Raw genomic sequence first — 22,224 nt, 5'->3', positions numbered from 1 at the left:
GAAAGTTCATCTCAGCATTCAAGTCCAGTGGGCAGTGAGCGCAGAGAGGACAAAACTGGTGGAATGGATGAAGCCCCTATCACTTACATGAAAGATTTGTCACCATTTGATCTTCACTTGTCCCAGTGTTTCCTTCTTTTATCTGAAAGTCATTTCCAAGCTAGTTTTCCATTTTAATTTTTCACACTGCAGCTTCTGAGTACAATAAATACCTGTTTTCCGGATTCATAATCTCTTTTAATATCCTATGCCCTCTTATCACACCTTTCCTGCTAAACACTGTCTATGAATTTTTCACAATATAAACTTTAACAGCTGTGGATATGATTGAAATACAATGTTAACTACTTTTATCCTGCAAAGATATTGGATAGATGTTCACACTCGTCATTCTTGCTTGTGCAAATTTAAAAACAGCAAGGAAATTATTCTAGTGAAAAACTGCAGGTCATAAAAGATACCAGCAGCAATACTTGCTGTTTTCCTCTGATGTAGGATATACAGTTAATTGCTCTTGAAAGTAGATTCATAATCACATTGAATCTAAATACATACACACACACCAAAAAAAAGCAAACTTTCTAAAATGTCATGCATCCTTATGACAGCTGATAAATACATCAGTCACAAACATAACATGAGTGTATGGCACACAGATCACCTTTCACAAATTAAAACTAAATTTAAATACAATCTTGTAGAGGATTGCAAGGTGTTGCATAATACTGAACAGCAGTCTTCAATTCTCGATGATAAAACACTTATTTATTCCTCTCCTAAAATGACCTCCCACTCTCCCCCAATGAAATGTTTTATTTTTACTACTTTTCATAGTTATTTTGCTAGGAAAATTCCACTGAACTCTGAAAAACGCTTGCACTTCCTGAATCCATGATCTTCCTTGGGACAATTCCAGATAGGCTACTAAGCACTAAAGCATTGCAATAGCTTTTGCATCTCGTAGCTTATTCTTCCTGTCTCCATCTTTCAAGGACCACAGTAATTCACTTTGTGGTACGCACTACTTAATTTAGATAAATAAGGATAATTTGTCACAAATACACAGATTTTGCTGCAAATTACACTTCTAACAGATTCTTGGGAAAGCCTAAGGATACAGTTATCCCATGTTTCTGCATTTGGAAATCGATGCTCTACTAAATCGATTTAATGAATCTAGTGAAGGATCCTTGGACGGCTTTACTAGTTAATTCTCAACTAGTTAAGCTTTTCTGTTACTTACTGTTACATTTATTATTCTCAAGTGATAACACAATAAAATATATATATTTACATATCTTGTAGCTTAGAATGCATCAAGCCACATTAACAAAAGATTGTAGGATTTCTGCTCAAAATTACATGACAGAAAATTTGAAAACCCAATCCAGGAGTACGAAAGTAATGGCTATACAAATTACTTCCAAATATTAAGAACCTCCACATGTTTTGAGATTAACAGTACAAGAAACAAACAAACATACTTTAAAGTAGGGGAGTTCAGGTGAAAACTTCATAGCATAGTACTTATGTCATTTGCTTAGCTCTTATTTTACACTGCAGCAACTGGTACAAATCGCCATCAAGAAAAAGATAACTACTGTTATGATTTTCTTACTGTGTCATCTCTACCCAAACACTATTTTTGTGATTTTTTATTTCAGAGGTTGGCTGGCATTCTGTCACTCTTTTCACAAAGAAAACATGATAGGAAGAGTCACAGCAGCTATGCAATAAGCAGATTCTCCTGTTACTTATCACTAAATAAAAAAAAAAAAAGACTGATTTCATTTCAGAAAAGGTGATATTTATTACACATTGATCAATAATGTGTCTGTGCTTAAAAAGAAAGGGGAGGGGGGCAGAGAGGGAGAGTAAATGTTTGTTAGTTGAAAATAAAATTGTCAAATCAGCCTGATGTGATTAAATACTTTAACCTCAACTTCATTAAGGATTCTAGCTGTTATTATTCATTTGCTCTCATCTGTGCAGTGATCGTCTGAGAAGGAAATGTTTTTATTAACATTACTCTGAAATAAGCACCTATTGTTTTGCTGTGGGGAACGCATGATGTAAAATAAGAGAAAACCCAACAAAATCTGAAACTGCTTATACAGAGGTATAGCTGCAGCACATAAGAGCTATTCCTCTGAAACCAACACAGTAACACTATGTTTTTTAGCATTACTGAGATCAGAGTTGTATCCAAAGAAATTCCAATTAATTTTAAATCAACAAAGAGAAAAGAGGAAAAAAAAAAACAACACTGAAATGCACACTCATACACTCAAAACCTTTCAGATACTATGAGTATGGCTGCTACTGCAATTATGCTCCAGCCCTGGAAAAGCTCATTGTAAATTACCTGCCAGTCACAAGCACATTCTGTTCTCATGACTTTGATATCATAGATGTTATTACTTCAACACCACGAGAAGACTAAGTGCTGGGAGTTCGAAGCATGGTCAATTGGGTCAGAACTTGAACCACTCCATTGTCTATTGAATCAGCTCAGGTCAGACATGTTACGTTAGTGGATGGATCAGAAGAATATCCCAAAGCTCTGAATATCTACAAGAGTTTTCCTGTGCCTATAAGCACCAAATAACTAGAGGTACTTTCATTAAAAACTAACATTAAGCTGACCACGGTTGTCATGTGTAAATGTAGTATATACAGCAACTTGAGTTCCAAAGTTTATAAGATAACAAATATTTAAGTAGTTTAATGATTTTTCATAAAAAACAACTTGACATTATTCAGAGCTGTGGAACAAAAGCAATAAATTTAATATTAACTGACTCAGAGGAATTTAACACCTAAATTTCATCTCTGCATGAATGACAATAAGTGGAATAACCAAATAAGTCTTATTTTGTTTTGCAGACTTGTGAAACAAAGCATTTGATGAAGACTTAGCTTCTCAAGTGTATGTTAGGAAGAAAATAGTCCAGACCAAATAAACTACTGCCAGTTAAGCCAAATGAATCATTCACAACAGTAAGGAAAGTAAGGCCAGCAAGTTTGCTTATCTCTTCATATTAGGAAGAAAAAAGTAGAGTTAGAAGGAATAACCTTTATAAGCAATAAGAAAGCAGTCAAAATCTGGAAGACAGATATCACATTACACATTGCCAATACATTACAGTACAAGATCAATGACTATTAAATTAATTTCACATTCATTCCAGTGCCATAAATCATATAAAAAAAAAAACACTCCATATCAATACACTGATCTGGTCTGTAGCCTTCATTTGAATTAAAATGAATTATTTAAATACTTTTATTTTTTACTTTTTTTTTGGGGGGGGTGGGGGAGGCTGATATACTCTGATTTACTACAGCACACCGCAGGTTCTAGTACACAGGTGTTTAACCTTTTACCTGCCTGAGCCACTCTGAGTGATGAGAAACAGTCTTGAGCCACACATGAAATATATATGTCAACTGGAAAAGGAGCAACAAATACACTAAAACATTGAGGATTTTTCTTTTGTAAACCTTTAAACCTATTTTCAAACACCTTTTATCAGAACAGAATGCACAGCTGCCTATTTTCCACTGTTCACATGACTGTGTCTAGCCAATGTATCAAAAAGCATAAAATTATTTGTCATCACTTGAGCTTGTCATAATTTAAGTTTAATTTTTAATGCTGTTATGGATTAAAACACACAAAGTTGACTTTCACCTTGAAGAATTACATTTAACTCAAATGAAAAGTTCAATCCACAAAAAAAAAAAAAAATGCTAAATCTGTGAACCATTTTTCATCTTCAAGTTCAGACATAAATTTTGCTTCCAATTCCATCAATAAAAGTTCACAATTCTCAAAGTCCACACCATTAGCTGCACTAAGTCACACGTGGCCCATGGGTTAGATGCACTTGTTCTACCACAACAGACATTATCTTATGAAAAAGAGTATCCATAGTTTATGGTCTTTTAAAAGAATATTTTTAGCACATATATACTAAAAAAGCAAACAAACAAACAACAACAAAAAAAAAAACCCACAACCTTGTATATGTTTTCATAATAAAAAGACATATGTAATCATAAAAACCCTTGATGTGTGAAATATCTTTGTATTTAGTGCCATATGCTTCAGTTAATAATTTTAATTGCATGCCATAACCTATAACCACACTCTCAGAGTTATTGGAGGGGATTTGTTATTGTTATTTCTAAATGACTGTTAGCAGCTCCTATCCCAACTGGAAGCTTCTAATCAGAAAGCAGAGCTAACACACTGGCATATGGCACCAAGACCAAGAGATCAGATGAGCAGCAGCAAGTGCTTTGTAATACAGGCTTCTTTTCTGTCATGAAAATTATTAGAATACTCTATTTTCCTGTTATCAATTTAATTGAATTATAGAAACAAGTAATACATTCTCTCTGAAGTTTAACCATATTTCTAGAGCAGGAACTTAAAATACTGTACTTAGAACTGCCCCTTGCTATGAACATTAAGAGTTTTTACATTGGCTGCTAGTCAAAAGAATCAACAACACACAGTATAGCTTTTTATATCACTCTTCTAGACAAAAGAGAGATCAAACTAAAAAACAGATCCTTGCACTCAAAAGAAATGCACAAATTGCAGAAGTACTGGCACACCTGAAACGCTTCTTAAATGCTAAGTGATACCTGCTGGTTCTCCTAAGATCTTGCGCTAGGTTAGCAAATCAGAATCAAAAGCAGAAGGAACTAAATAACAACACATGTGAACAAATTCTCCTTTCAAAAAACTGGCCACAAATGCTTGAATCCAAAGGCCTGTGAAATTGTGTTCATACACACACACACAAAATAAAGCCTAAATAATCCTAATAAAAGAACCTCTGCAGATCAAGGTATTGAACTTTTTAGAAATTCAATAGCAGAAACTTCATCTCTATTTCTTTCTGGAGGACTACGTAAAGAACAGAAAACAAATAAGATGAGAGAGAGAGAGAAAAAACTTTAGTATCCATGATGCAACTAAATTCATTCAGGTTTATACCCGAAAACAATTTTTAATGAATAGGTAAATCTCTCTCACAAGTATGTACCACTGTCACCTTAGAAAGTAAAAGCATGCAGAGACATAACTCCCACAGCACCCAGATATTAATACTGTTCTTGCAAATTCCCCTAAAAGGCAGCCAACATGCTGTTAAACTGCACACGTGCTTCTCCTGTATCCCCAGTTCTCACTTTGCCCTTTCTGTTCTTATTGCTTCCTTACAAGTGTATGGAGGCCTTTGCTCCCAGCAGCCTTTCCTACTAGCAGTGCAAGCTGAGTTGGTGGAACAATGATGAAAATGAGCTACTGGGAGTTTCAGCATGTCAAAATATACAAGGTAACTAAGAAATGTCATGCAATTCAGTTGGAAGTCTGAATAAGAAAAACAAATAAAAACATACAAAGAGAAATGGAAAGGCTGGAAAAATCTTGCATCCAGAAGAATGCAAGCGAACACAATGTTTTTAAGTGTGAGGACCAGACTAATATTTACCAAGCTCTCTGACCTGCTACTAAGACCTGCATTCCTACCACTGGATTTTACAAGCCCTCCAAAAGAGATACAGTTGCTTTTGACAGATCCATAGGGAAAGGAGACATAGCACATTTTATGTTAACAGAATGCTTTGTATTTCTTCTGTAGATTCAAAGAAAAGCTTTCTCATAAACAAAGAAAAAAGACGGTTAGAAACTGCTCTAAAAAATGCCAAAAGAGTGATTTTCCATAGCTACTTCCGGTATGGATGGATAGTTGTAATGCGTATTACACTGCACACATACATGCTCTATTTCACAATCTGACATTCAGCCCTTTTACAACTGTGACTATATCATCTTTTTGTCTCTCTCAGAGACAATTTGGGCAAAAAAAATTAATTTTCACAGCATATACATGACATTTAATTAAGTATTTTTCTTTTAGGGTTTTCTCTGCAGCATTCTAGAAACAATCTATCTGTGAAACTATGACTGAAAGCACCTGAAAATTAATTCATTATACAAACTCATTATAAACCAAAACTGTCAAAATGTGTGCAGCTCACAGATAACAAGTATGCACTATAAGGCTATGCCATAAGTATGCGTGTTTATAAACAGAAAAGTTGCGCACAGTATTGACTGTATGCAACTTTGCACATCAATTATGCATGTTTTCAACCACTTCATCAGGCAAAAGGGTCAGCACATGAGTGACTATAAAGCTATCTGCTGTGTATATGACCTTCATAGGAAAAGGAAACAAAGCATGAGAGTTTATACTATTTGTCTATGCCTTTAACAACATAACTACCATAATTTTGCCACAAATTGTAAAACTTTTGACCAGCATTCTCTACTTTTTCAACCAATTAATATAAACGCTAAGCCTTGGAACAGAGCAGATGAAATAAAGAAAAAGAGACAGAATTCTCAGCAAAACCTCTGGTTTGGAACAGCACGAAAAGAAAAAGAAATGAAGAAAACAGAGCAACACAGCCTGTTTTAACAACACTGAATCTTAAAAATCAGAGGAGATTCTAAGTTCATACTTTATCAATGGAATTAAAATTCATGCGGATGTCACAAGGGCAGTTAAAATTTGGGCCCGGCATTACTCAACAGGATCCAGCAGCTGCCCACCTACCTTCTTGACTCCCTCCCATAGTCTCCACCACTCCATCTCATCCCTCAGTTACTCTATTTCAGGTCCAGCCAGGATTCAGAAACTATCCAGAGTAACACCATGATAGTAAAACATGAGGCTGCCTACAGCTTCTGGAAGAATCCCAGGAGGTTGTTTCAGAAGGATACTCTGCTCCCTGAGCAGCTCATTGGTCACTTCCACCTTTTGGGACCACAGGAGCACAGACAGCTCTTTGGAGAGAAAGGACTGTGTTGCTAGAAAGACCACAGGGCATGAAGCACACTTGGATTCTATTCTACTGGTTTAACAAACAGCGGGAAAAAGCTGTAAGCCATATGGGCTCCCTTTCTCAGTTTATAGGTTGCTCATGCATAGCTATATATTTTAAAATAAGACTGCACAGACAAATGCAAATGCTCTGTTTTCTTCAGCTTGGAGCCTGACGTTTGTTCTGAACCCAAATATTTCACGCGGTAGCATATTATCATGCCTTTCTTTCTTTTTCTTTCCTTTTTTTTTTTTTTATTTTTTTATTTTTCCACCCCACCATCCACAAAAATGGATGCATTGTTTTGCCTTTTTCCCCCCTCTTCCTGAATTTACTCTCTTTGGCTCCACTTCACATTGGTTTCATCTTCTGAGTAACATTTGTAACATTACATTGCTAGCTAGTGTTTTCCCCCTTATCAATCCTATTCCTCTCAATGTACAAAATGACAAGGGTCACCCAGACAAGCTAAAAGTAAACCATTCAGACAGGCCAACAGGATCTTTTTTGCACCACTATTAGTTTGCACACTTCTATGTATTTGTGGACATTGAAAGCGGTATTTTCATTTTATGCAAATTCCATTTTAATTAAATTATTCAAGATCTTCCACTACCTTCTTCTTATCCCATTCTCTCTCAGATACAATGTACCCTCATTCCTTATTTTGAGCTTTCAGCATTCTTATTTTCTTGTCATTCTAACATTGCTATTAACTATTCTATAACCTCCCCAGGCTCCCAGTGTCTGCTCACACTGTCTAGTGGTGACTGCTCAGTGCAATCCTGTATTCACTTTCACTTCACAGCAAAGGCATTTAATAGTTGTACTGAACCAAGGATTACTCTTCAGACACTTACCTCTATCCTTTCCAGCTATGATTTCTGAACACTGAATGTCATGTCACAGAATGTGCTGTTGAATTATAACAGTTTATATTAATTTTGGTTCACTGTGTTTGCAAATCATTATTCATATCTAGGATGGTATAGGTCAGGGGGGAAAAAAAAAAAAACAGACTACATTATCTAGATTCAGTCATGTTTTCCCACTGATTGGGAAAGGGGAGACATAACTCCCATTTTCAAGAAGGGGAAAAAAAAGAAGATCCAGGGAATCACAGGCCAACTAGTCTCACCACTGCCTGGCAAGAGCATAGAGCATGATTCTGTAACTGGTGCAGGCACATTCCTTGCACATTTTACTCTTAGTTACAATGTAAATCCAACACAATTTCTGTGACTAAAATGCCTTCACAGATAGGTTAACAACTTCAACCAAGGCACTACAGACCCCAGAGCTCTATGCAGCCTGAACTTTCTCCAGTGTGATGGACTTGCTATGATAAAAGCCATTCTGTCACGTACTAAGAACCAAGTTCAGGCAATTTATCTGGGTCACTATTCAAACATCCTTTTCACTAGTCCTCTTTCATTTTTCTATGTAAACCCATTCAACTATTCCACATTGTCAAAATCATATAGATTGGAAGTTAACTATGTCAGCTGTCCAAATGGTTCTAATGTTCCTTGTGAAGCCATGGGGCAAAGACCACCTAACATCATCTTATCATCTTTAACGTAACAAGTCTTCTGTTAGGTATACAACATACCAAGAAGCCTCTGGGCACTTTCCACCACAACTTCTAGAATTTTACTCCAGTATCACTTTCTCCTGTATCATTAATTGCAGATACTGCAGAAGTTGTTTGTGTGTAACTTTCAAGTGTTGGTAATACCCAATGACGGGTTTTCTTACAACATTTTTTTGTTTGACTAGGATGCAGAATTACGTTTCAGTGAAATATAGTAAAAATGTACACACATCCCTGAACTGCTTCTCTCTGAAATGCAGAATCACATGCCTGAGATTCTCAGAAGGATTTTAATTGCTAGGAATATAAGAAATGACTTTCAAGCATATACATGCTTCTAAAGCTTTTAAAATTCAAGTCAAGTACCACAGTTTCAAGCAGTGAGATGTACGAATTGTGTAGAATGCTATCACTTGCCATTGCCCTTTACATACCACACCTCAAAACCCAGAGAAGAGGGGAAGTTTACTAAAATAAGCAGTTTCTACACATATGAAGAATTAGAAACCTTACGTGTTATTATTTTCTTTAAATCTGGTGCTCACCCAACTATGTTTAGAGATGCAGAGCTTTATTAGAAGGCTTTTCCAGAGTATGACACTCACAATGTCTGTCCCTTTTGTAGACATTGAAATGGTTAACAAAGTACAGTATAGCTTGAGTAGGACTGCTCAAAACAAGTTCTTCTCACATGACATACATAGGAGTAAAATATATCAGATATATGTCCACCTCCACTTCATCAAATGCGTCTGAAATCAGGAACAGTCTTCACAAGTTATTGGGGTTGGATGAGGGGAAAAAAAAAAAAATACATTTTTTATCAGAACTGCCATTTTCTTAATAGATCAAGCTAAATGTGACAGGATTCAATTATAACACGATAACTGTGTAATTAGTCCTTATTATTATACATTTTCTATTGGTTTTAGCCATATAGCATATGTGAGTGTGCATCTGTGTACACATGCATGTGTTCCAGAGATGCACAAGTAGCACCACATTCAGCAAACATCCCTGCACTGATGGCATTTTACAAGACCTTCTAAGATGATTTCAAGTCAGGTAAAGCTATGACAGAAAGTTGTCACCAAATCAACTCAAAAATGTTTGTACCTTAACAGGATGGCTATTGGACAATATCACTAAAATTCTTCCTCCAGTCCTCAGAATGATAGAGAAAAACTCTACATTGTCCCCATGAGGATGTCAAGGGACTGCAGGCCTGGCATTCAACTGTATTCCTCAAACTGCTTCCACACTACAGATAAAACGTGGACACTTGTAACAAGATAGCAAAGCAGACAGATCAAAACTTTTGCTGGCAAGAAATATGGAGAGAAAAATTGTCTGTTTTTGTAATGGAAGAATAGGGAAGCTTAAGTGCAAAAAACTGAATGGAATGCTATCACTTGCAGTTTTGTCTTTCCTCCCCATTTTTGTTTTTCTGTTTTAATTAAAAGGAATAGAAACTGTAAGTAACTGTTTTTCTGTTTTCTTGGTCCTTACTGGATGAGTACCTTTTATGGAAACTGAGAAAGCAAATAAAAAGGAAAATGACATACAAGGCTTTAACTCAAAACCTGAGTTACAAAAGAATGCAAAAACAAGATTTGATTCTGTACATTTAAATCAGTTTTCCAAACAAGGCACAACTAATTTGGAAAAAAACAAACAAAAAAAAAAAAAAACAAAAAACAGTGTCCTTCTTACTAAATGAATTTGTTTTCTATAAGACACATTGCAAGTGGCCATGCCAAAACACGTTTATATTTGGTCACAGTTCTGCCTTTAACTCAGCTAGTAAACTAGGTTAAACAAACACACATCACATTTGACCAGTGTTTGTAAATAACTCTAACATGCACCAGTTAAAATGCATATGGTTTTTTAAAAAGCCACTTCCAAACATGCCAGAAATAATGAAATACATGTAGCATAGAATACAATGGTAGACATAACAATGCAAACGGCTGCATATAAGTCAGTGCAAAAGAATCTGAGGGCATACCTTCAGTTCAGATGCTTCCTTACCCTTCTGTTGAGTTCCCTGAGTTTTTAAAAAAGCATAAATTTAAACAGATTATATGCTTAATAACAGAAGTCTACTCTTTCTCACTGCCTGCATGGAGATCTGCCATTCTACTCATTAAAACACTACTCCTAGTCAAGTAAAACCACATCTTCTTTGCTCAGTCCTCAAAGTCACCACTCTAACATAAATATGAATTGCAGATGTTTCAATTTGCATCTCTAATAATAAGTGCTTTAACAAGTTAGCTCTATGAGTTCAATGCTGCCCTCCACCTTCTAAATCAAGACACTGCACTAGTACAGTCATATACAACTGAATTTTCAAGTTTAAGCATACCACGTATTACAATTTTCCTTGAAATCTTAGGAACACCAACACTTCCATTTACGTTTTATTTTCAGAATTTTCTCAGTTTCAGCTTCCATTTTATTCACTGATGCTTTAAAAAAACCCACAAACTTCTCAGGGACTCAGAATTAGGGTAATCCACAATACAAACTTCTGCCACAGCATGAGAAAGACGATTCACAACTTTCTCTTAAACAGTATTTGAATGGAAGAGTCGGTAACTGGTTCTTACCAAGATTCAGGAACAGTTGTTAGCCCACACAGTTCCATATGCCCTGCCTTTTTAAAGCTAATACCTCCTTTTTGGTTATATGGGTCAATTTCCAGTCTACAAGACAAAATTATGCAGAAGTCATATGGTCCTGGCAAACCAGACATGCAGTTAAGCTTCCACGAGGGCGGCATGTTCATTTTGTGCACTGACTACTTTACCACCCATCTGTCCTTCATCTAGGCAGTACTGTTCTACCGATCTTTTTAATGTTCATGCCTCTGGATGGTTTCATTGTAAGAGGATGTTCTAATCTGAAAACCATTTACTTCTGAATATACACTGCTAAATTACAGCGCCAGCGGGAGAAGCACGGCTCAGCTTCTCCTCTAAACATTTCTTCAGGCTAAAACACTTCTACATAAATGCTCTACAGTTCAAACATTTATTACCAGGTTTCAGAGTAAAATTAAATTACTGTCATGGACACGTTACATTTATTAATAAAGTGTCACAAAAGTATTAGCAAAAGTTAAACAGGTAACACAAGGATATCAGGGAATATAAACGCTCAAGTTCCAGTAGCAGTGTTTGCTTTGCCAGGTTACACATCTCGTAAGTTTGATGGAATGCGATGCACATTATGGATGAAACTGCACAGCCACCAAGAAAATTAACTTCTGAAGTTCTGGTTGGGATTTTAGTTTTGCATTCTGCGAAAAGCGGAAAAGCAAGAATCCTGTTCATTTGAACTCGTAGCAAATATTTACACAGATGTTTATATAAGCAAAACTCTGAAAAGTCAACAGGCACAAGCGTCACTGCAGTATGAAGGTACGAGTCAGAGTCATGGGGATGCTAGGAGTTAACCCAAAATCTCTCCCTTCAGCAGAAGCCAAAGGTTTTTGTGGCATCTTTATTCCCTACTGTCACATGAGGAAGAATCTCCACATCTTTCAGATAGAAGGCAGCAAGGAACAGCTCCGCAGGCAGTTTAAATGTGAGCTGCTTTCTACAGATTCTAGTCTAGATTCTTCACTCGCCCTCACACCTAACACCTCTCTCCATATATGCTATGACTGTTTAATGTCATTCTACCCAGAGTTATCACTTTCATTTCAGTTTAGCTTCCATGATTACCTCATCTCTCTTTTTTTTTCAAGCCTTGTTCACCCTCAGGAAATGTGCATTTGTTTTTTTTAACAAACAATAACTACTCGAATAAAAAAAGGTCTGGCCCATAAAAAAAGCTCCTGCCACTCAATCATAAGCAAATAAAATCTCCTTTTTGGGCAGAAAATGCAAGCTTAAAATGCTTGGCTATTATGGAAAAAGTTAATAAGACTAAAAAATAAAAGCCTTAGAAAACACAGGTTCTAGACAAAATTCTCCTTACAAGAGGTTTTGGAAAACAAACTAGTATAGGCAAGACTTCTCATTTCTAGGAGCTGTGGAGACTTAAGTTACACCATGCTCTCACCTTTTCTTCCTAAGAAATCTTAACTTGTCTAGAAGCAATTTCTTGTCAGTTATCTGGGTGGAAAAGGGTATGTAAAATACAAGCAATAGTTTGTGAATTGCTTCTAGACTGAGTCACCTAATGTGCACACAGACAAGATACCTACATCCTACTTCATACCATTTTCACATTTTCTCTGCTATCATCACAGGGGCTTTTCAAATCCTCATCTATTCCAGATAAGAAAGGTACTGTGCAGACAAGCGTAGTATGATGACTAATACTCAGAGAGTTAGGGGACAAAAAACACAAGAGGTGAGGAAGAGGGACTCGTTTGGTCTTGTAAAGAGAAAAGCTGCACGATGATGTAATTGCAGACTGCAGCATCTTGAATGGGACTTAACACAGCAAAGCTCTCCTAGTTGTGGCAGATGGTGTAAGAAGAGAAAATGGCTACAAATTGTGTCTTGAAAACTGCAGACAGGTATCAGGCAGAATTGTTTCCACACCAAGACAACACAGTACTGTGACCAGCTGTGCGCAGGATCTGTAGTAGTTTCACCAGAGGCTTCAATGGAGTTCACTACACAAAGCCAAAGCTGATATTGGCAATAACGTTAACAATGGTCCTGCAGGGCTAAAGAGCCTCCTTGAAACTGTACCAAATAACAGCTCCTGATTTCTAACAATCAACAGCTCCAAAACTGAGACATATTTCAATATGAAAGCTAAAAAAAAAAAAAAAAAAAAAATCCCAAGCAAAAAGTAACCCTGAATTGCACCATTCTGCTGCCTGCAGCCTAAATAACAGGCATCAGCCCCCTGAGGAAGGGCAATACTGACCGCTCGTCATTGCCCGGCACACACAAAGCACACAGCAGCCCACACAGGCACGTGCCAGCAGACAGCTCGCATGTCTTAATTAATCTGTCAGGCCTCTGCAGCTGAAAACACAGTTCTGGTGTGGGAGACATTAAGGTAAGAAGGGAAAACTAACCCTCAAACAAAAGGACCAAAACTCACTGAGTAGAACTCACGCATTTCATCACCATATTATGCCTAAGATCATATCTACGCACAGTTCAAAAAGCCCTTAACCCCGGTGTACCCTTCACAGAGCTCAACCGCGGATGGAAAGCAGAACGCAAGGACATGACACGCATTCCATCACAAACAGCTTCTGCTCCAAAGCCTCTCGACTACTGCAGGCACTGCCATAAGCCCGCTTGTCCTACCCAGAGTGAATAAGAAGGGCAGTACCACAGCCACCGCCGGGGCCGCGCCGCACCACACAGCGCCGCCTGCTGAGCCGAGGGGTGTCTGGGGCTGCTAACAGAGAATCGGTCTGAGAAAGTGAAAGCATGTCATAAAATCAACTGCACTGATAAACAGTGCAACGTTCCATGATAATTAATGCACTTTGCTTTAGGCAAGTACATCCAAGCAAAGCAAAAAGGGAAAAATAGCTAATGGTGACCAGACCATCAGAGAGCTGCTCACATGCGGCCCATTTATGCCGCTGGGGCAGACAGAAATAACACTGCCCACGAGGGCAGTAACACCGGTTCTGAGCTTGGAATGCTAAAAAGGGGGAGCTGGAAGATCTGCAGCTCCCAATTCTAGTGAGATCTTTATTTAAGTTTCAGAACAGACGTCAAAACCTGCTCTTTTCCTCTCTTCTTTCTTTCAATTTGACGCCACAGAAAACTGATGCTGAAACTTCAGCAGCCATCAGTAAGATGACTGATGAAGCAAATATGTGGGGTTTTCTCCTCAGTAATTATCACCCATAAGAATAGAACAACATTTGCACTTACTGTGCTGACGCACAGAATTGTTATGATCACGCTGGATTTTTCAAGTGACCGGACTATAGGATGCACTTATCAAATCAACACATCTAAAGGATATTCTGTGCACTTTATTTTTAAGCAGCATTTCTCCTGTAACAAGGACTAACAATTGACCACACAGGAGTCATAATTTTGAGCTAACATTGGGTTCTCAAACTTTTTTAAAGTGTTTCCCTCATACGTTCAGTCAGTTCCACCTACATTTTTGCATTAAAGCTCCCCTTTTAAATGCATTCTTAGTGAAACCAGCTGGATATAGAGCACAAATCAAACAAAAGTCAAAGCAAGCTAAAATGCAGCCAAAATATGCATCGATGAACACTCGTGTTCTGTTTCTGTAGGCATCAAAACATTCACATTATATTCAGAAAGCAGGAGTAATAAATGTGGCACCAGTTTAACAGCATTCATATAATGAAAGTAATCATCTTGCATCTCTTGTAGCTTTAAATCACTAACATTAATTACTGTGAGAAAGGGGGAAAAAACACAGCACCAATACTCCCTCTCACATGTTCAGACTGAGTGTAAAGGAAGCATCCACAGACTGAGTTAGGCTCCAAATCAGAATTAATAGATTTTTTAGTTCAAAACAGGAAGATTTTTTAAAAGTCTCTCTGAAAAGCAAAATAATTCACATAGTATTTATGAATTTATATTTAAGCAGTCTTATTCCAGTAGGAAAAAAAAACAATGTCTACAAAGGAGAAAACATGTTTGACTAAAGAAAACAGAAGGTGTAAGGAAGGGTTTATGAAAACTACACTACAAGCGATCATTTCTTAATACACATTATTTTGAAGGAGAATAAAATGAAAGGAACATACTTCCCATGTGCTCTAAAAGCAGATATTTCAGTTAAAAAAAATAAAAATAAAAATCAGTGTCTATTAACTGAAAGCATTTATTTTTTCCAATCAGCTTTTCAGAGGAAAATGAAACAAAGTCCACGATTCACAGAAATAGAATCCCCTGTGGTTTAGTTTGACTTTCAATCATCAAAATAGTCTGCTTAAATTTCAGACCTGATACACAAGTTCTGAAAGGCAGAGTGACAGTAGGAAATACATAAAGCTGTAAGGAGACCAGACCTCGGGCAAAACATGTATAAACCCTGTTTGTAACGGAATGTTAACAGAAGTACTAAGGAAATACCACTGCTAATGAGTAGGGAAAATGTAATAGAATAACATGCCTGCTTTCATTTTGAAAAACAAGCACTTCGGTTTTTATTCTATACGACTATTTTTCAATTTCAATCTTCTGTCTCCTACCAATTGTTTGATATAGTTTGTTTCACGTTGAAACACATTTTCAGAACCATCTGGTAAGTTTGGTAACATCCTCCACTTAAAATACAGTATCATTTAGAAGCTGACAAGATAAGATTCACATCTCAGACAAAAGAAAAATACAAAGATGTCGATCAGCATTAAAAGAAAATCAAATTTAGGATGTGCTCATAAATTTCTGCATTTCCTGGCTAGTTTCAAATGCAACGGAAGGTTAAGCTGTCCTTAAATCTGCCACGGCATGCAAACGAAGGACTTTGTAAGGTCAGAGAAACTTTCTGCATGTCCAAGTTCTTGGGTAGGCTGCAGCATTGTACCAGGAAACCTAATGGTATTAAGGACCCACTGCAAGAAAACCTTCAATCACAGGGACACAATTAACCGCAGGGCATAAAGCTGCAGGAAAACAAGCCACATTATTTCCAGTACTCATGGAAATACTTAATCTTGAAAATTTATGTCAAATAAACGGAAAACTTTCTGTTCCCAATGGCCAAAATAACTGACTACTGAATGCAGTTTATCTGAGCATACCTTAATCACAGTCAAAATGTCATTATGCCCAAGTTCTTCTCTACTTCATCTAGTCACAAGCAGTACCCAAGTATTTATTTATTCAGACTTTTCTTCAGTCACAGCATCCATGACATCCCACAAAAAAAAAAAAAAAAGTCCAGAAGATTTTACAGTGCCACATGTTAGCAGATTACTGCAACCAGAACAAATGCGGCCTCTAAGACTCACTTTTGTGGGCAGGCAAAGTCTAACACGACAAACTACTCTCAGGCTTTTGAAATATAAGAAAGGAGATGTTTTCCTCATTTGTACTCAAGAATTTTGATTCTAAACCAATTTTGGTTCATGGAAAAACTCTCAATCAAGCTCCATAATGCATGTTCTGGCCTTCCTCACACAACACAAACTATTATTATAGAAACAGGGAACGTTATCCGCTTCTCCACTAATACTTAATAAAGTTTCCATTATTGAGAGCAACGACTTGCCTTGTCCAAGTGATTATGAGAGTGAGCACCAAGAAAATGTGAATTATTCACAACAGATTTTGAAAGCATTTCAGTGTACAGACAGCAGCTGAAGTATGCGCCCCAGAGTTTATGGTAATGAACATGCCTAGCTCTCATGTCAGATGAGTCCAAAAAAAACTTCAGGACCTAAAAAGATCCCCAAAGATCAAAGGCTATAGCTCTGTTTCCCAACCAGTATTTTTTAGTTTTGCCCACAATTTACTGCTTGTATACAGAACAACAATTGGGATTAATGGGGGTTTGTTTTGTTTTTTAAACCATTATCGATTACATTATAACAAACACCAGAACCCTTCTTTTTTCTCAAGATAAACAGGATTTCTTCTTTTACTTTTCAACCAACTACCCAAAAGAGGACCCAACAACTATCAAGTCTATCAGTATGTGCAAGAAACATGTAAAGATCATGTCAGAACTTGGGTGACTGTAAAACAATGCACTGTTGTTATGACAGAGATAATTTTCCAAACTTCCCAAAGAACACAGAACTAAATTAGTTCAATGTTTCAATTTAGAAATGTTTCAAATTAGAAACATCTTTCTTACTAGAAGAAAAAAAAAGAAAACACACTGAAACCAATACAACTACTCACATGAATATGCAGAATAGGATTTAGACTCTACTCTTTTTGTCCTGTATGAATTATCCATCACATGTCTATTGTACATTATTAAAGTGACTTGCTTTTTCATCCTCCCAACCCCCACATCTGTGCTGCTGTAATTTACGTGAATTGCAGTTAATGATCACTTTCTTTATGCTTAATCAGCATATCAATAATATACTCTGCACAGACTAAGTAGCTCTTCTTTCTCTCCCCTTTAATGAAACCTATAGAAACCGAGCTGGTATTTGACTGATTGGCATTACAAAAAGGTTGCCTAGGCAGGTGCTGAAGATGGTAGCAGAGGATATGGGCCTTGTGGCTGCTGCCAATCAAGCTCAAACATCAGCAAATCAACTATTATATTTTTAATTCAGTTGCTTGCTATCTGGACAGGATGGTGTTTTGTACTTAAGAGATTTTAATGAGCTTGACCAGATCAGTGTTCCTGATGCCAAGGCTGTGGCTGCATGGGATGATTCAAGGAGAGATCACATTCTTATGGGGTGATATTACTAACCATAGTCTAAAACACTGCCGCCAGAGGGTTCTTATGTGGGACACAGAAATCGTTGAATACAAATGAGCTATAAATCTTAACATGAATATTCAGGAATTTCTGGGAAGCTATTATTATATATGCCCAAGTCAGACTTAAAAGAAAAAAGAATAGCCATTGAATGCTAAAAACGACAACCAACCAGCTTGGATCATTTTGCCAAAAAATGAATCAATATCATGTAAAGATCCAATAAAACAACTAGCCTTCTAACAGTCTTATTAAACACTTCAGATAAATTATTTTTATAAAATTTCTGTAAGTCATGCTCCTCCGTACATTGACATTGATGACTTCAGATGAGAATGCTGCTGCACACTGAAGAAGAATTGGCACAGCACCAGTACACTCATTTGTGAATCACAGCCTCAAGTGTAGCTCTCTATTAGCTTTACCCAGTAAATCACCACTATGCTATCAGCAATCTTTCAGTATGATGTGACATCTTTATTATAATGTTTTTCCGCTAAAGTTTAAGTTCATATTTTAGTTAGCTCAGAGACAGATGCAGCCATATTTACCAGGTTTAATTAATTGACTATAAATAATAGGCTGTAAAAAGAAAAGATCCTTCTTTCATATGACGCTCAAGTTGTCACCATTTCACAGAAATATTTGAATAGGATATTCAATAAAGTACATGTTGGTATTTTCATACTTCACACTGATGTTTCAGTAGGTGATCTTAGAATTTCACAGTACTTTGAAGGGTACAGCTCAGAGCCTTAGTTCTTTTACAAAAACACTCGCAATACATGATTTACATTAATTTACTATGTGATTTTTAACAAGGAATTTCACTACCTTCTAAGGACAACAGTAAAAATCCATTATTTAGTTTGGCTTCAGTGTATGTGGACATTACAGTAAGTAGGATCAGCATCCACAGATGGACAAGTTTTGCTAGATTTACCTGACACAAACTTGCAGAGTTTGCATTAAATTGTTTTGAGAGATCTGGAGGCTCTTTCTGATGGGGTAATGCAGCACATCTGTTTTTCTTATAGCCCTCAAGATACCTCATTCCCTACCAACTGCTTTAGGCATTCAAGGCAAGAGAGGCACAGCTGCAGGGAACAGAGCAGTAGATCTGCACAGCTGCAAGATGAACAGAGCAGAAGAGCACAGCACAGGAGGGCAGGACAGCTGAGTATGAAACAAAAACAGGCTCAAAAAAAAAAAAAAAAAGACAAAAAGGTTGATAAACTGTGGAGCCTGAAATTGTTGGAGAGTTCCCTCTTGGACATCCTGTTTATAAATGTTTCTTGTTGGGAAAAATCAGCAGGAACAGCCACTAGAAAGAAACTTGAACCCTCTTCCCCATGAGAATGGAACAATTCGTTCAGAGACACAGCGAGAGATCCATGTATAAACTCAGACAGTACACCAAGACTCAATCCTTCAGCACTGCTAGACACCTGTACAATAATTAATATCAAGAAGGCACTACTTTAATTTTACAACTGAATCCTGTAAGGCAGACATGCAGAAGTACTGTTATCACTGATATCTGTAAAAGCAATACAAGGAAAGTAACAGCTTACCCAAAGCCACAGAAGAATCAAAAAGTGGATGCTCAGAGTCCTACAGATGTGCAAATGAGTAAATAACTGCCAACAGTGAGAACTTAAAAAGCAACTAGTGGATTTATAGCTAGAAACTTCCCACCCTCATCATGACTGGAAACAATATAGGAACCCTATTTCCAGAAGACTTACAAACAGTAGTATGCTCTGATAGAGGTGTATTTGTAGGGTAGGAGACATAGGCAGAACGATACAGAAAAGCTTCTAGGAGTCATTTAAAGATATAGGACTAAAAGAAGACTAGCAGAAAAGGAAGAAACCAAAGCACCACCATGTGCGGGGCTGGACAAGCCATAGAGCAGAAAGAGCTGCAGGTCTTAGAGCACAGTCTTCCACAGAAGGCTTGAAAGCACAGCCTTTTCCAAAGGTGAGGGAAGCTTCAGCCTACCAGGTGGGTATTTTGGTCAAGAGACAAAATGCAGGAACTTGGGAGTCTCATATCTGCATTGTGCGATGTAGAAAGAAAGAATAATGGTTTTTTCCTACACACCAGAATGCACATACATTCCACAGCAACACAGTAAGTTGAGGAGTGACCAAATAACAATGCTACCAGACATCTATGCACTGATTTCAAGCTAGCAAAAAATGGTGGAAAATGTGGTCTTAAAATAACAGCATTAGCAAACAATAAAGCACAGATGATTTAAGACTGCATTAACCCAGACAGAATGCACAATTTCATTAAATCTGGATACAAGGTAAATGTACAATCAACAAATACACAATTAGCAGAGTGGTGTGGTTAGGCTAGTATTTTAAAAGTTGCATAACTAGAAGGATTATTCATAGAATTACTCAGGTTGGAAAAGACCCCAAAGATCATCAAGTCCAACCACAGCCAAACCATAGTACCCCAACTCTAACAACCCTCTGCTAAATCAAATCTCTGACCACCACATCCAAACGGCTCTTAAACACATCCAGGGACAGTGACTCAGCCACCTCTCTGGGGAGCCTATTGACTACCCTGACTGTAAAGAAGTTTTTCCTAACATCTAACCTAAACTTACCTTGGTGTAACTTGAGGCCATTTCCCCTTGTTCTGTCAGCAGTAAGAAGAGACTTGACTTGTCCCACTCTCACAGTAAGTGCTTTAAGCACTTATTGCAGTGGGAAGAAAGAATCAAAGTACGGGGATCACACACACACACAAAAAAAAAAAAACAAAAAAAAAAACCACCACTTCCAAAGGGGGCAATCTTCAACAAGAAATCCATCCCAGTAGCAGTCAGCCCTTAAATGGGATCCAGGAGAGGTGCAGCCAGGCTCCACCCCATCCAGTCACACCACTGAATTACCTCCACCTGTGCTCCCAGGGCTCAAACAGTGCTTGCCTCAGGTGATCAATCAGAGGTTCAGGCCATGACTCAACCATTCCCATACAGTTAGCAAAAAGAAACCCTCAAGAATATGATTTAAACAATTATTTGATAAGATTCTAACTAATAAATAACAGTACCTGAAAAACTTCAGCACAGATTTTAACAAATGAGTACTCATATCACATGCTTATTATTCAGCCTTCCATTATTTCCATCTGATAAAATCATCAAAGCACTATTATGAAACAGTTCTGTGGTACTTTTTAGAAATATGCATTGCAATAGGAGCAGGAACAATGCTTAAACACAGGTGTGGTTTTTGTTATTGTTGTTGTTCAGTGCACTTTTTGCTGTCACTTTCTCCAAGAAGCTCTTTGTGGGGATTATATGCAGCATGATAATATATTCTAGAGAAAAGGCTCCATAACTTTCTAAAAAATATACTTCAGGTTTAGAGCAGACTATTTTTGAAGCCCCAAAGAACCACAGCTATTGCACAGTGTCCTCTGAAGAGGAAACAATGGTTAAATAGCACATTGGTCTGCAGCAGCGCTTTTCCATTTCACAGTCTAGTGAACTCACCCCATGTGATGGGTAGGAGATCCAGCCCAGCTCCCCTTGAATTGTTTTTGAATCCAGCAGATTAACTACAAAAAAAGATAAAATGAAGAAGAATGAGTTTTGTTTGCCTCTGTCCAGTTAACCTCAGTTACATGTACTAAAAGATGTGTTTATTTGAGGACCTTGTGAAGCAGTTGATTTGTTCAGGTGGCCTGGCAGATAGCTACAAAGAAGAAAAAGACAGATAAATGAAAAGGATCGCCTTGTTTATCTTAAAACATGGTATGAGCAGCAGACACAGGAACTTTTCAAAACAAAAAAGTGACAAAAATAAACAATGGATCTTTGTTCAAATCAATTACAGCAGGGGGTAGGAACAGAGCGGTTCCATCAGCTGCGCAAACTACAGGGTTTGCCCCTTGGACAGATAAAATTTGGGTCAGTGCATCTTAGTATGTAGGTGAGATCTGAATATTTTAATCATTATTTGATTAAAGGCCCATATTTGGCATCTATCATATTCTCAGAATATAAGAATAAATAATGAATGCAGATTGAAGTCTTTCCCTTTAGCTTCTTCTTCCTTCTGATCTAATTTGTTCTCAAATTGTCTTGTAGTACTGTTTTCCAAATGTCATGTATAACACCTTAAATACAAAAGTAATTATTTACAGTGTTTTAAGTTCAGACAGAGCTACTTAAGGAATGCCATCAACTAATCACCAATATCTTTTTGGCTAATTTTTTTTTACTTTATTAGATTTAATTTGCAAGCAGTCCAAAATAGACATTTTCCAGCCCATCCAATCACAGCGTCTTAAAATCTGTTTTAAAATGTGACAAA

The 22,224-nt window shown here is 37.2% G+C and overlaps 1 protein-coding gene across 1 annotated transcript in view; it reads right to left on the bottom strand.

Moving 5' to 3' along the window:
* Window positions 1-22,224, bottom strand: part of EPHA3 (EPH receptor A3) — a 210,746-nt gene that overhangs the window by 173,351 nt on the left and 15,171 nt on the right. The window contains exon 2 of the mRNA XM_085546983.1: window positions 21,402-21,466. Within this exon, the coding sequence (XP_085403109.1) occupies window positions 21,402-21,466 (65 nt within the window). The remainder of the gene's footprint in view (window positions 1-21,401; window positions 21,467-22,224) is intronic.

The sequence above is a fragment of the Coturnix japonica genome, chromosome 1 (genome assembly GCF_054131305.1).
Source record: "Coturnix japonica strain WE chromosome 1, WE-NBRP24, whole genome shotgun sequence".
Classification (NCBI taxonomy): domain Eukaryota; kingdom Metazoa; phylum Chordata; class Aves; order Galliformes; family Phasianidae; genus Coturnix; species Coturnix japonica.
Note: the sequence above shows the minus strand (reverse complement) of the source record. Positions and strands in the feature narration are given on the sequence as shown.